The following is a 16,125-nucleotide window of genomic DNA, read 5'->3' as shown; positions in this document are numbered from 1 at the left end:
CTGATAGTAGTATAGCCAAGCAAAGAGCTGATTGAAAGAATATGCTTTTAACTGTGGAAGAAATTACATGAAGTTATAATTGAGACATTTGGCTTAATTTCTAGGATTGGACACTGAGACATGCTAAGAATTCTAAAATACAAGAAAGAGAATATAATTATAATCCTATTTCATAGTATTTTCTGTGCTCTCCTATTGTTTTATCACAGATGGCATCTTTCTTTGGTTAAATGGGGCAGGCAAGCAGTTACAGTGGTCAATTTGACTTGAACAACAAGCTGGTATCTATTAAAATGAGAGTAATGGAAAATAGCCCTTTAGGTCCCTTCCAACCCAAATCATTCTATGATGGTTTGACCTAGGTAATGACCCTTTCATTTGTGACAACACTGACTTCTCTTTCAGCCAGCTGCCTTCCAAGAAACTTGAAGAAAAGCTTTATAACTTCATAACTGGGACAACTCCTCTCTTAAATTTAGTTGAAAACTGTAGAATGGGAAGGGAAGGATAAACAGATCATAATCACGGAAGTTACACCACTTTGAGAAACCAGCTTTAAAAAAAAAAAAGTGGAGTCTTCCAAATCCTGTTTCTGGCTTATTCTGTCAACTCTTCAAAATCATTCCAGCTGTTGATATATCTGGAATGGAAGAGTATGTGATTTTCAACAATATTTACTGCTACCTGTTGCCTTAGTTCTAAAACATTTTAAAATACTTATGCATTGTTTGGTGTAATTAGAAATTACTATTTTAACAGCTAAACTTGTTTGTGTTATGGTTGTAGAGGGAGAGGGGATATTTTCTGTTTTGTTGAAACCTTCCCCTGATGTGCTCTTGTGTGCTGCTGTTCCTCTAGATGGAATTCAATGAGAAGGAGCTGAGGAGAGAGATAAGTTATGCCATCAAGAACATACATGGCATCAGGCAAGTGCTCCCTTGTTTTTTTGCCTGGTCTCATGGCACAGATGGAATATCTTCCCAAAGCATTGCTTACAAGCTTTGTTGTTCTCAGTTTTGGGAAATGTTTATTGTGTTACTTGATGGGTAAATTCTCAGATGGTTGACCCTGGTAGCTGTGGTGCAGGATTTGAACTTTCCTTGCTTGATTGCTGGAGAGGTCTTGATTTATCATAGTGAAATGATAATTTTGGATGTGCTTTTATAGTTTTGTTTTTTATATAATTTATCTGGCAAGGTAGACCTTGGAAAAGAGTGTTTGAAAGATAAGCAAGGCCCAATTGTTTAGGGCTGATTCTCTGGAGTAGCTGTTTATAGATTCATTTACTCTGCAGTGACCAACTGGAAATTCTCCATGTTGGACTCTTGAGTAACAAAACCTCATTTTCTGGTGTGAGTGGAAAGTGCAGCCGTAGGATTCTGATGGATTTGCTGTGCATGGAGTGCTTGCAGCTGCCACTCATCCCTAAGGTTTGATGGCACTTCTGCTGAGGCTTTACTGCACTATAGCAATACTCCTTAGTGTTCTTGCAGTCTTCTTGAAGGAGTTTCATCTTTCAAGCATGTTTCTACTTATAGTCTTATATTCTGAGCATATTCTTATTCAGAATGATACTTCCTTTGAGAAAGAAGCAAATTTAGCTCTGTGGAAGCCTGTTTGTGTAGGGATTATTACTCAGCTCTGAAAGTGAAGATTTGAGCAATTTAGTAAAAAAAAAATCTTCCTTGCCTGATGTTGTTACTACTGTCTTACATATTCTTTTATGTCCACAGAACAGGTTTGTTCACTCCAGATATGGCATTTGAAGCCATTGTTAAAAAACAGATCGTTAAGCTGAAAGGACCTTGCTTAAAAAGTGTGGATCTGGTGATGCAAGAGTTAATCAACACTGTCAAGAAGTGCACTAAAAAGGTAACTTGCACATAGATCTGGTAATGTAAGTAAAATGCAATGGAATGGTATATAATATAAAGGCTGTTTTGTATTTTATGGTGCTATAAGAGATTTCTGATTCAGTGACTCATTGGACAGAGTAGGACTTCCTCAGGTAATTAATTACAACTTCTGCAAAGTGCTCAGAATAATGTAATCATGGAAAAGCTCATGTTTTTGATTCTTTTGTTTTTATTCTTATGGTGAGAGGTGTTTTTGAGTCAAGAGGTGCCCTCAGTTTCCTCCTTAAAACTGTGTTTTCACTTCTTAGCTGTCTGGCTGTTTTTGCACTCTCACCTGCCCATCTGCCTGTCCCACCATCCCAGTGCAGGGTACCCCATAATAGCAAGCACAGGAGTGATTCTGGGATGTGAGCACAGCTATGATGAGCTTGTTGAGAAATATCCTCTTGCATTTTTTCTGAAAAAAAACCCAATTTTTTTATTTCAAAGGAAATATTTCTTAAAACCCAAAAGACAAAATAAACATAGAGAAGCAGTTTCTCTGGTATGTTTTCAGCAGAGTTTCCAGGTTTTTTTCACTTTTGTCAAAGTCTGCAAGGCTTGTCACCTAAATTAACTGTGCAGATGCTCTTCCCAGTGGTATTTGCCAAATTTATTACTGTATCTTGCTTTTTTCAGTATTGTTATGTAAAGATGTTGCCGCAAGGTGGAGACTTTAAAAACAAGAAGTTTGGAAATCATTTAGAGCACCACTCTGGAATTAGGCCCAGTAGAAGAGAGAGAAACCTCACCCCAGATAGACTGTGTTTCACATGTCCAAAGTGTATTTTCCTCAGTATTCCCTGGAGGAAAGGAACAGCAGCAATCCAAGGGTTTAGGTCTCTGCAGTCCCTGAACAACAGCAAGTAAGGCTTGCTTTGTTTGCAGTGTGCTTAACTTTGAGTCCCAAGCATTTATAATATTTGCTTTCTTTCCAAAGAGGAAAGCTGGAGGCTCCCCTGGTTGTATTCCACTGAAGCCTCTCTGCAGGTGTAAGTTTCTATTAATTTTCTGTTTCAGTTGGCAACATATCCAAGGTTGTGTGAGGAAACAGAAAGAATTGTTGCTGGCTACATTCGTGAAAGAGAAGAGAAAACCAAGGACCAGGTAAGAATAAATAGGAGATGTGACAGTTTGGGGAAGAAGAGCTCTTACATCCAAAGTGCAGTAGGACAGTGAAAGATTTCGTTTTTTTTAAAAATAGGCTGCACGTTTTAGAGAAGAAAAATTTGCTTCTTTACCACTGAGCTTTGATAGGGACTAGAATTGTTGCAGAAAGCTTAAATAGTGTTGGCTTGTTCCTGTGCCAGTGTGCCAACTTGTTAGCTGGGCCACTAGAGCTGTTTGTGGGAAATCAATATTGATTAAATAGATGCACACTGGAATAGCTTATTTCTGCTTTGTTTCCAGGTGTTTTTAACATACCCATCCCATGCACCCACACCCTAATTACAGTGAGACTCACAAACAATTGTACTGGGACCCATGAGAGAGTGAGAAGCTTTCCTTCAAGTACAAAAAAGCTAAAAACCAAATTAAAATTCAGAGAAATTTGGTTAAAGCATTCACCACTTAGCCAAACATTCCAAATCCAGGAAACTGCAAATCTGAGATTACATGTGAGAAAATCCAGTGGAAAGGATTTGGAATTATTGTCTGGAGAGTGCAGAGTGTGACAATAGAAATATTTTGGGAAGAGGAGCTCAGCAGAACTCCTAAGCTGTTCTGGACTCCTGGCTCCCTAGGCCTGTCCCTGTGCAAGTTAGGGAGCTGTGCAGCACCTCCTGCTGCTTTAATCTGTGCTGCAAATGTAGTCATAAAATAATTCAACAAAAAATTATTAGCTGGGCTTGTACTTGCAGGGAGTTGTAGTCAGAACACTGTTATCTCAAAATTTTGGAGAAAATACAAGTTGTTTAAAATAATTGAGTTTTATTTTCCTGTTCTTCATTGTATGCACATACCTGATTATTTCTCAGAACAAAGAGCAAAATATGGGCTTTCTGTAAATGCCAAAAATTGACCAAATAGGTTATTGTTACATTCACATCATTATTTATGATGTTAGCAGTTATCCTTCAGAGGTAAGAGATGGAGCAAAAATATAGTGGGGATTAGAGTCTAAGTGGGGCATTTAATATCTTCTGGGAATTGTGAGGAATTTGGGAGTGATGCTGTATTTGAGGAACTGTGCAGAAATAAGGTTGAAGAGATGAAATGCCACCATTTGATAACAATAGGTTCCTTCCTTGCTCCCCCTGGTAAATGGAAGTCTGAAAAGACAGGGGTGAAGTGCAGTCTCCTGCATATTCCAGAGCCTCTTGGAGGGTGGGAGGGAATTTTTTGCAGATATCTTAGCAAGTTCTTTGCTGAGTTAGATTGTCAGGGCAAATCAAATTCTCTGTGGGCTGCTGAAAGACTGACAAGTGATAAGTACACAAATCATTGTGTTATTTTGTTGATAGCCCATCTCTCAATGCAGGTGTGCACATAGAATGGCTGGGCTGGACAATTTCTGGATCAGGACTGGGTTATTTATCACTTCTTTTTGTGGTACATAAAGTGTGGAAGTGTATGGATTTTAGGTTTAAGGTTTAGGTTCCTTGCTGCTTGGCTGGAATGCTGCAGATAGGCAGAATTTGCTTAACTTGCAAAATGCAGAGCTGGAATCTATCTGTTCTCTCTGCCTGTGTATGATTGATCTTAATGGAATGGACAAGGGCCAAGAAGGTGAAAAATGAGGTCTGTTAGGAAAAAAAGGAGGAAGAAGGAATAGAACTTCTGTAGTCTAACTTATTAAATAAGCACAGAAACAGAAGCAGTGGAATTTAGAAAATATTGCTTTTGGCTTGAACAGTTATGAAAACAATATTCAGTAATGCAGAGACTCAAGAGTTCTGTTTTTTTCTTCCTTCCTTTTCTTCAATCTCTTTCTTCCACCTTACCCATCCTGTTTTGCTCTCCTGTCTCCCATAATAGATGCTGCTGCTCATTGATATCCAGGTTTCTTATATCAACACCAACCATGAAGACTTCATTGGCTTTGCAAAGTAAGTACATGGAAAATTTGTTGTAAAAACACTGCCAGGCTTTTTTGTTTATTTGCTTGGCATTTTTTTTATGCTCAGAACACAATTCCTGAAGTATGTCAGTGAAGATCCAGGCTGCAGAGTCCCAGACATGCAGGACCATGCTCTTTCTCAATAGCCACAATGTTGAAGTCTGTCCCAGTTGCAGGGGAGTCTTCACCCAGTTCACAAGCCTGGTTTCACTGAAGCTGGAGCTTTATGTCTTAGTCTGGAGTCACATTTCAGGACACAGAAATGGATATTGGTGGTCTTTCCACATTGTTATTGATGCATACTTTGGGAGCTGTGATTCTGTGTGAAACAGTTTTGCTCAGAATAATGGATGTCACTGAATTCTAAGTGTGCCTGCTGTTTGGCTGCAGAGAATAATAGTAGCAGAATGCCCTGCAGGGCCTGGTTTGACGTTCTCCTCGCTTAATTGAAAGGCTGTGAGAATATTTTCCAGAATGTTCTCCCTCAGTTTCCAGCAATTTGTGCCTCGGGGACTTCATACCAACATTTTGACACTAGTAAAAACATAGAAGATGTCTTCACTCTTTGAAGAATAAATGTTCCTTCAGACACATTCATGCTGTATTTACCATAACAGGTTTGAGCTGTGTGAGATGCTGGCAGCAAATTTGGGCACCACAGCAGTATTTGACTGTGGCCAATTGTAGTTAGCACTGTGAAGGAAGGTGCACATCTTTGGCTGTGTGCCTTGAAGGTTTAAAATGTGGAGTTCAGTGAGCTGAGAGGGGAGAAAGCAAAGGCAGGCAACTGTGTATGTGTTTGGTTTGAGCAACTTTCTCTAGAGTTGTTTGTGGGTCCTAGATATTGTTATCAGTTCTCTTGACAAATAACAGGATGTTGTAGGAATGGTGGCTGGCCTTCTAGAGGTCAAGATAACAACCTGCCTGCTATTTACTACTCTTCATCCTTTTCTGACAGGAAAAAGGCTGCTAAAAACACTCCATGTATATTCATGGTGTGTGTTGTGACCTTGGGAAGTCACATAGTCCCACCTCCTGCTCAGAGGAGGGTCCTGCTGAGTTCAGACCAGGCTTCTCAGGATTTTGTCCAATCAGATCTGGAGGATTCCCAAAATTGGAGATTCTCCAGCCTTTCTATGCTAGCCTGTTCCAATGCTTGCCTCACCTCACTATGAAAAGACTTCTCCTTGTGTCAAGTTGAAACTTTCCATATTTTATAGTACTGGATTCTGGAGTTCCAGATGTATCTGTACCTATTGCATGATGTTTCTCCCCTGGAAAAATTGCCCTCATGGTTGTTGCTCCTGCAGCCTCCATGGTCCTTGCTGCTGTGTCTTTACAATGCCCAAGTTGAATTTCTTGGGAAAGCTGCTTCCTCTTTTGCCAGCTGAGATCTGGAAATCCCAAGTGCTCTATATGGGGCATAAGCAGATAACAAGTGACTCTTGGCTTAAGTTCACTGGTAAGTTTAAGCAAGGGTTTCTCTAGGTTGGAACAGATGGGAAGGAAAGTAACCTTGTTGACTTCTGCTCAATTAAAAGAGAAAATTTGGATAGCAAAGAAGAATTTAAAATATATTCACTAATGAGACAAATGGAGGAAAATACTAATTTGAAACTGTAAGTGTATTATTGTTACAGCAGTTGTGTTAGAACTGGGAAATGAAACAAGTTGTGTAGAACAGGGTCTTCTGCAGTATCCAAGCATCCTGGACTACAGATTCCCCAGATTCCCTGGTGTTTCCTTTCCTCTGCTGAGCCTTCTAGCCCCTTGTCTCATGCAGCTGCAGTAAAGTGTAAGTCCTGTGAACCTTAAGAATGAGAGCACAAAATATTACAAACTACTCTGCAGCACTGCAGGACCTGAGGCAGGTACAGTGCAATGTGAATTGTCTTGAGAGGAATTTAACAAGGCCAGTGTTTAGAACAAATTTACATAGTTATAAAATGGCAAAATCTTGGAATTTTAATGTTTGTCTTGTTTGGCTGAACAAATGGCAAAATTCTGGGCTTGAGTTTGTTTCCAGTTGGTGTAATTCAAGAACAGCTACATGCATCAATCTGTATGAAGAGTAATTTGTGTTAGAACATTAAATAGAAGACCAATTGCTGGGCTATTTCTAAAAGGCATGGGTTTCTTAGTATGATGTTAATGGTATAATTAACTTTTCTAAGGTGATAAAATTAAGAAAAACAGAAAACTTAGGTGTTGCACCAGGGACATGAAGTGTTGTTTGGTCAAAAGGATCAGGATTATCAAGCTAAACACAGTGAGCAGGCACAAGGAATAAATATCCTTGTGGATCTCCCAGACAGCATCTGGACTGGTGGTTTGATGGTGTGGTCCAAAGAGCAGGGTCAGAATTTGGACTAGGGCTGAGTTGGGTGTTTCATCAATTCTTTGGAGCAGCAGCTGGGCAGCAAACAGCAGGATTGGCCACAGGCTCTGATCCAAGCACACCTCTGTCTTTCTGTGTCACAGCAGCCTTTGGAGCTGCTGCCATATGGATGCTTCTGTCCTCAGTGAATCAGTGCCTGGTGAAATGGTATAATCTAATCCAAACAAAACTTCCTGTCACCAGTGAAGGGCTGGTGGCTGAGTAGCCAAAGCCTGCTCTTGGAATGCTTTTCTCCTCCTTTCCAGCAATATTTTAATTTTGTGGCTTAACACAAACTGCCACATAATGCAAATGCTTTTAGAATTAATGGCAACTTGTTTGGTTTTGAGACAGGAGTGTGTTTTGTTTCAGGAACTGGGATTACCAAAGTTCAAGAACTGAGCAAAATATTTTAAATATGGTTTAGTTTCAAATGTGCTCTATTCTTACAAGATTTCAACTTTGAACCAGCTTTATGAAGGCTTCCTCCATTGGTTATATTTTATTTACACCCTCAAAGTGCATATAAATATTAGAATAATATCCAAAACAAACTGTCAAGACAAAGCTATTAAAGAGCCTCCAGCAGGGGAGGATTTTGTTGTACTGCTCTAAATAACAGAAATGGCTTGCTTTTTGTCTCATCTGAATATTTATAGAGGCTAATGTTTCCAAAGTTACCCACATGAGCCATAATTTCTCTGTGCTTTTAGTAACCTTTACCAATGCAAGAAGGATGTTGTTGTGAAGGGGATGATTGGTAGGAGCTGTCTGCTGTGCATGTCCCTTCTGTCCTTAGCAGGCAAATATCATCAGGTAGAAATGCAGTTGAAATTTGCACATATATGCAATGATTTTCCTGTGTTTCTTTTGCTGTGTTAATCTAGCTTTCTCTGCTGGGATCAAAAGTAACTATTACTGCTAAAATTATTGCTCAGGAACTGGCTTAGTTCAAGTTTCCTCAGCATAACTCTTTTCCTCTGCTTCCCTCAGTGCCCAACAAAGAAGCAGTCAGGTTAACAAAAGTGCAGTGGGAAATCAGGTAGGCACCTAACAGAGAATGGATAATGGCATGTGCAAGTTAATCCAAGCTGTTTGGTTTTCTTGGCTGCATTTTCTGTTTTAAGTGTATCATTTACCTTTGTTTGCTTCAAACATACATAAATGTGTCCTCATTGCCTTGTTTTGCTGAACTTTTCAAAGCCACCTGACTTCCATTGTTATCATCATTTGCTGTTTAGCATTTCTGCTGCTGCTTGCACTGCTGGTGAGTGTCTTCCCTCCCATGCTGTTCAGTGCCTTGAATCCTCATGTTACACATCGGTGTTTTGTCATTAACTGCAAACTTGTGAATTTCAGAATCCCAAACGCTGGTGAGTACTTGCCTGTGTGTGCTTTGTGTGTTTTGCTACTCCTGATGTGTTCACAGCTCAACTGCAGTGAAAGGCAAGTCAGCAACCAACTGTGGATTTGCCTTTACCTCTTCTGAAACCTTTCAGCTGACACCACACGGTTGCTGACTATGTACCATAGGCCTTTCTCAAAATAAACAAAGAATAAGTGGTTGATGATGCTCTCAGGTTAATTAGTATCTTCACTGAGATTCATTAATGAAATTGTTTGTTTCTTTTTATCATGTAAGAATATGGGATTGATTCTGCAAGGTGCTCAGTGCTCCTGAGCCTGCCTTCCCTCTCTGCTTTTGTGTGGCTGAGGGGTTCTCAGTACTTGGCAGGATCAGTCCTCTGCTTAATATGAGATGAAAATAAGCAAAATGCTACCATTTGGAGAGTTTCTGCTCACTTTGAGGTTTTTGCAAAGTCTTAAACAGAAAAACAATTGTTATGGAACTAATATATACTTGAGAATGAAATAAAAAATAGTACTAAAAATAAAACAATGAAATTTTGTTCAATTACCAGGATTGAATATCTTCCTGATGCTTTCACATGCAATTTGGTCAAACAATGCTCAGGAGGTTTCACCACCTGATCAAAGATTTCAAATGTGACAACTGAGTTTAGATCCAAGCGATAAACCTGAAATTTCAGAAAGTCTCCTATTCTGCTGCTGTTGTAGACAAGAGTTCTTGGCAAGAGTTATAGTCATCTTTTTGGAGCTAGAAATTCAATCCCTTCCTCTCACCAAGAAATTGCTAGTTATTTTCAGGATATTTCTTAAAATAATCCAGCAACTTCTTGGATTTGATGGTTCCCCACAGCCTGACCAACATGAGTGGCATTTTTGATATAATATATGGTTTGGATTAAAATGAAAAAAAAAACAAAACACAAGCCCTGGAAGGTCCAAATACTGCAATAGCTTCAAAGAGCAGCCTCTCCCCTCTGAGGAGAGATTTCCTTCTTATCTAGCTGTGCTGGAACATGTGTCAAACACAAGGACTGTCATCACTTTGGAGTGTCCCATAAAAGGAAAAGCAACCAATTATCTGACTCTTCAAAAATACACAAATAAAATGAATGATTTTTTAATTGAGTGAATGTTTTCTCTCTAAAGAAGTGAAGAAAAAGCTTGGCGTTTTAAATTCAATGTTGAAACTTGGTTACTTGTGGTATAAAGGACTTTGCTGAACCTTTTATTGTAGAGATAATAAACAGATGTTTGTAAGTTGATTGTTTGGAGTTGAAAAGAATGAGAGAATGTTTCTGAAATAAAAACTTCATTTTTGCAATTTGCTATTTCAGGGAACCAATCTACCGCCTTCAAGGCAAATTGTACGAGCTAAGTTCTGTAAGCTTTATTGTTGCTTTTTCATTTAGCTTCTCAGAGGGCAAAATTTGTCTCTAACTCATTGGTTTGTCAAATACTTGCTGCTGAACTATTTAATGTTAAGCTGTCTTGTCTGTAACACTACCTCAACAAAGTGTAATTGCAGTTCATCACTTAACTGCTACTAACCTGCTGTTACCAGTCTGAACTAGTAGAACTTAAAATGTTGTAGAAGACTTTGCATCAAATTAATATTTTTGTAGTTTAACAAGTTTCTCAAACTAAAATGACTAATTGGTGTTTATTTTATTATATAACTGGGAAGCAGTTTTTATCTGATGTGAGTGCCTCTATTCATAGTAAACCTCTCTTTGTAAGGTGGGCAAATAAGTTTCTGGTAACCAAAAGGAAACATTAGCTCTGGTGTAAATGAACATGCTGTTTATGGATACAGGTACTGTTCTTGGTGGTTTGTGTGTGTCAAGGAATTACTTTGGATAGAAAAATGAGTTTTATGATTGAAAATATTTAAAGCCTTTTTAACATTCTCTTCATAGCACCAGGAGGATCAATATATCACGGACAGACTCTTTTCTAACCCTTCCACTTCATGAGTAAATAAATATGTGAATGTCTTTAATATTACTAATTAGAATTAATTGTCTAAACTGCAGTTAATTTTATAACAAGTTACAATTGGTTCAGTGATGGTAAGGTGTAAGAAATAAATTTGTATTGTGTGTATTCTTTGGCAGTATCTGTGATAAAAATGTATATTTTTTCAGTTTGTTGCCATCATCAAATTCTATTAGTTGTTGTTTTAAAGTAAATTTATGTTCAGTTATGGAAAAAGGCATCACTGACTTCAGCAGCAGTTGAATTGCACCCTGTGGGGAGATCAAGATCACTGAATTTTCCCAAAATAGTGGGATGCTCATTTGCAATAATTTGCTTTTCTTTTTTAGTAGCTTGCTTTGGGCTGGAATGATGCAGATAACTATTAACTATTTCTGTGTATCTTGGAAATAAGATGAGCACAGCAACACCTTATTTTTGGACAATAATGCAAATTCCTCTTAGCATGTTTTTCTCCTTTTCCCTCTACTACTAATTTATCCTCTCACACTTCATCTTTGGCCTTTTTTTTTTTGTTTGTCTTTTCTTTGCTACCGCCTGAGGTTTTGACCTGACTCCACAAAGTTTCTTTTTAAGCCACAGGTTAGTCTGTCTTCTCATTTGCTTGGAGTACTCTGTGCAATGCTTGGTTTTACACAGCACACCAGCAAGGCTTGGCTCCTGAAAGCTGACCCACTCTTAATTGTGTGTGCTGTGTGCTCACATTTGTTTTGGTGACTAAAATTCAATGTTTTAAACTCCCCTTCATGATAAAACTTAAGAGATGAAAGTGTCATTGCTCCATGAGCCCAATTGGTGTGTGTGAGAATGCAGGACACTGAAATTATGGAGGATTACATATCATTTATAGGAGATTCTGTCCTGTGGCAAAATCTGCTGCTGTGCTTGAAGTAGCCCTGGAGCTGGAGAAGGGGCTTAATGTGAACTGTGAGTTTCAAGGCACTGTCCATGTGATGTGGAGGTTTAGGTCTGAGGGGTTTGTTTGACCTGCCTCTCTTGAGTGTTACACCAACAATCTGATTAATTTTCTGATTAATTTCCTGATTAATTTCTTCTGGACACAAGTAGCATTCAGACCCTATCAGCTGGCTTGAGCTATAGTCCTAATAAGTAACTTTTCCCCTTATAACCCCCTTTTTTAAAATTTTCTTTTAATCCTGCTTTGTAGCATACTTTGCTGTTTCCTTTCTTCAGATATACTTAAATCCTATTATCTTGCATGACCCAGGAAATAAATGCTTGTAGAATTTTTTTAATCAACCAGATGGAAGTGGAGACTTGTGCCATGGTCAGTGAGGTGGTTATGAAAAATCATGTCAAAGCTGTTCTGTTAAGAAATGTCAATATTTCTATGAAAGAGGTGATGCCCATGAGCTAACACATTCAAAAATATTTCAAAATTCAGCAGCATGAAACCTGCTGGTTTTGAGTTTTCACTTTATCAAGTCTAGAGGAGTATTGCTGTTCTAAATGGCCTTTATTTATTTTTTAGGTTAATATCCTTTCATGTTTGACGTACCTCAATCTTTGTTTAACTATATTTGGAAATATATTTCAGTTTTTTACCCCTGAGAGCTTTGCTCCATTAAAGACTAAATTTTTCTTTAAAGCAGACATTTTTTTGGGACTTCAGCCTCTGTCACAAGTTTTAAGTTATGTAATTCATTGTGCAGTGATTTGTAGGGAAGCAATGTCACAAGATCTTGTTGTGTTCAGTATCAGAGCAGATCTGATCAGTTTATGCTGGGACATTTGGCAAATTACATTGAAATACTGTAGTAGGTTTCCCCTCTAATATGTTCCAGCTTCTGTAGTGTGAGGATCTTCATGACTGAATCCAAAGAACCAACAGCTTCTAAGGATGCCTCCCTGAGTAGTTTTTGTAATTTTTATTCTCTCAATGTGCTTACTGTTCAGTAGCACATGTTGTAATGGCAGTGGCTGGAAGATGGAGTGGTGCTGGGAGTTGTGTTCTGTGCTCAGAATTATTTCAGTGGAGTTACACAACACAACTTTAATGGTGTTACATTTGCAATTACTGCTGCTTGTGTTCTTGTGGGAGTGTCCAGTCTCATGATTCTCACTCTTGTGTTTCTCTCTGCCCAATTTCATGTATCTCACCTATCTTGAAGTCATCCCTCAAATACTTCTTTAGAGAATCAGAAAGTGTCCCATTTCTTTCAATATATTTCTTTTACAAATGCCTTATTTGATTTAATGCAATTAAAGTCATGCAGCAACACATAAATTGTGCTTATTGTGTCAAATCCTGCTTTCCTGTTTATCCATGAAGTGGTGGAGGGTAAGAACAACAAATATGATTTGGGTTTTGTGCAGCTGAACTATGAGAGTGATTTCCTTCTGGCTTGTTCGTGTGCATTCAGGGGCTCTGAGTTTCATTTTTCAGTCACCCAGATTAGGTATCAGGATCCTGAAGGAAGGAACTGTGTCATCTCTTGTTCATCCTGTGCATGGAGTCCAGCTGCCTCTCAGAATATTGTCTGCAGTAGCTTCTGGCTGTGCCCCTGTTTTTCACCTTCCTGAGGTTCATAACTTATGTCACTAACATCCGCTGTGCCCAGAATGACATTTAGAAATAGGATAGGAAAGAGTGAAATGGATCTCTCTGATACAACCCAATGAGAAAAAGAACTATAATGAAAAACACAGTGCTTTCATTTTCCAAGCTGAGGTGCTATAAAAAATAGCTAACACAACAGTTTAGAAAACTCCAGAATAATAATTCTCCTTCAGAGTTTTTTGAACTTCAGAAATATCTTTGAAAATCTTACCATATTATTGCCTGTGGAAGAACACTTCTAAAATATGACTAAGTGTTTGTTTTTTTTGTTTGAGAATTTAGCCAGAGTCTAAGGTGTCATTCAGCTTCTCTGGAAAGTGAAACTATGTTCCTTAATCTCACTTTTTCTTGCATTACACCTTGATCCAACATCTCCCTCCCCTTTATGTCCAACACTGATGCTGAGTCTTGTGCAAGTGTAGCTTTTTGGAGTTAACAGAATGTGCCTGGGAAATGGGCAAATTCAATGAAAAGGACATGAGGCTTAGCACACTAAGCTCATCTTCTCCCTCTTGGTGGCCCCTGGAACAGCTTCCTAGTATTTTAGATTGTTGTGACCTGTTGTAGAGTCCAGGATATTTTAGAGAACACAAAACTCTGTCTCCACAGAGAGGTATACATAAACAGGTCTAGAAACTTCACATGAAAAGCAGACACCCAAATATTGCTGTAAGTTGGTGTCCTGCTCTTCTGCAGGGTTGTGGGGGAATGACAGCTGGATGTAATCCTCAGCACACAGGATTTTTGAGGAAACTACTGGCAAATTCCTTCCTTTATGAACCAGTGACCAGAGATTGTCCTAGCAAGTCAGCTTGCTTCTGTCCACACCCCATGATGGTTGCACATTTGTGGGGAGATGTGTTGGATTTTGGAGCATGACACAATTCCTACCTTAGAAGTATTGAAACCTTCAGTTCTTCTTAAGTGGTTTGTATAGTTTAGTATTTAAAATGTTGGCTTGGTCTGTTCTGAGACCTCTACCACAAATCCCTTCTTGTGGAATTGAGGAAATGGGACTCTTACGAAGCTGTTACAGAGCCTGTGGTAATGGTGGGAGAGAGGATGGAATAAGCAGAGAGTGCTCCTTCCCTTCCCTTTGAAGTGCTCATCACCTGTAAGGTTCTTGAACCTGCTGCTTAGGTGTCCTGCCTGGTTTGCTTCTGGAAACCACCTCCTTATCTTCACTGCAATCTGTGTTCAAATCTTTTACCTTCCCTGAGATATTTCTCCAAAACATTTTTCTCCAAACCAGGTGCTGGCCAGGCTGCCTGAGCTTCCTGTGTGTGGATATGAGCTTTGCATGGAGCAACATGGCATTTTTAGTTGCAGACAATGTGGTTCAACAGCATCCTCTTTCCCAGCCTCTTTATAGCATGGGAACATGTGCACATGTGCTGTGAAGGATTTAGTCTGCTGCACAAATACAGCTCCCCTTGCTGCAGAACTCAGTTTGAGTGAATGCAGAACCTTAATTTTGTTGATTTTTCTCTAATATTTTTTCCTTATAGTTCAGTGCAGAAAGAAAAAATAGAATTAGTTGGGTTCCACAACTTGGCCTGTGGCAGCTGCTTGAAGGTCAGTACACTGGCTGTATATACATGTTACTTGTTTCCTGTTAAAAACTTACTTCAATAAACATCACAAAATAAAATGAGGATTTGATGGGTAATCAAGTTATTATCAATGTTTCCCTTGCACTTAGGCAAGCATTCCATGTGTGTCTGCACTCACTGATGCCCCTCTCCACTTAGGTTCCCCCCTCAAAAACCACAAATATTAAAAGTCCTGACCCACTTTTGTAGAAACCTTTGTGGAACAGGTTATTCCATCTAATCTACTTGTGCCATATCCTTGAGTCTCTTTACAGGAATCATGTCCTGTTCTCTCATCCCTTACTGTGGCTTCAGAACCAAATCAATGCTCTCTTAAAGATTTTCTTACAGGCTAATAATTTACAACCTGTTTTTGGATCTTCAGGACTTTTCTTACACGGCTGGCCTGGTTGGTAGTAAATGGGAAAACACATTTATCTTCCTTGAAATGAAACTGATACTCTTGGATTATGTGCATTTCCATACCATTTCCTGCTTTTCAGGTGCAACTTCTTTGGTTTAGTTATCAAATAAAATTTAGTCCCTCACCCTGTGCAGAATCAAAGCTGGATTTTTTTAGGAGCTTGCATGAACATCCAGGCTAAATAGGAGTGAATTCTGGTTCTGAAACTTCTATAAATGAGAAATAGATGGTGAGCCATGTTCTTCTTTGGTGAGTTGTTGGTATTGGAGTTACTGGTCTTGTGAAGCCCTATGAGAGCAATGTTGGTCTCACAGAGGTCTTTAAATACAGGAGGAAACTCATGTTTGATCACACAAGTCAGAGCCTGTGGAGATTGTTGAGAGGATTCTGAAGGGCTTCTCTGAGCACTTTTTCGTCTCAGTATTCCATTGGCAACTGAAGGGTGTTGCTGTGGGGAGAAAGAGAAGAGCTGAGGTTCCTTCATCTGTGATTAGGAGAGTTCTGTGGTCTTGTTCAGAGCATGATAGGAAGGAATGTTTGCTCTCTCATTTATATTGGAAAACAGTAGCTGTTCCAATAAAATTGAAAGTTTCCATCTCATCTGCAAATGAATTTTCATGGTTATTCTCTTCTGCTGGGGAGTTATCTAATTTCTCTTTCTATGTGCATGCTGTAGCCTCCTGATCTTAGTATTTATGGGTATGTTCACATCTGTTCTTTCATCTTTGGCTTGTATCTATTTTATAAAATTTTTCTTTACCTTTTTTACTCCCCAATTTTTGTTGTTGCTTAAGGTTTTTTCCCTTCTTTTCTTTTTCTCTTTTATCCT

General features: G+C 38.9%; 1 protein-coding gene across 3 annotated transcripts in view; it reads left to right on the top strand.

Moving 5' to 3' along the window:
- DNM3 (dynamin 3) overlaps positions 1-16,125 on the top strand; it is a 169,309-nt gene that overhangs the window by 32,465 nt on the left and 120,719 nt on the right. The window contains exons 9-14 of one of the 3 annotated variants that reach the window (XM_058030314.1): positions 859-926; positions 1,734-1,872; positions 2,916-3,002; positions 4,875-4,945; positions 8,327-8,375; positions 11,264-11,281. In XM_058030314.1, coding sequence (XP_057886297.1) covers positions 859-926; positions 1,734-1,872; positions 2,916-3,002; positions 4,875-4,945; positions 8,327-8,375; positions 11,264-11,281 — 432 coding nt within the window. Of the gene's footprint in view, positions 1-858; positions 927-1,733; positions 1,873-2,915; positions 3,003-4,874; positions 4,946-8,326; positions 8,376-10,038; positions 10,069-11,263; positions 11,282-16,125 lie in introns of all 3 variants that reach the window. The other 2 variants (XM_058030312.1, XM_058030315.1) reach the window with 2 other exon arrangements.

This window comes from Melospiza georgiana, chromosome 9 (assembly GCF_028018845.1).
Source record: "Melospiza georgiana isolate bMelGeo1 chromosome 9, bMelGeo1.pri, whole genome shotgun sequence".
NCBI lineage: Eukaryota > Metazoa > Chordata > Aves > Passeriformes > Passerellidae > Melospiza > Melospiza georgiana.
The sequence above is the reverse complement of the archived record's forward strand: the minus strand, read 5'-3'. Positions and strand labels throughout refer to the sequence as shown.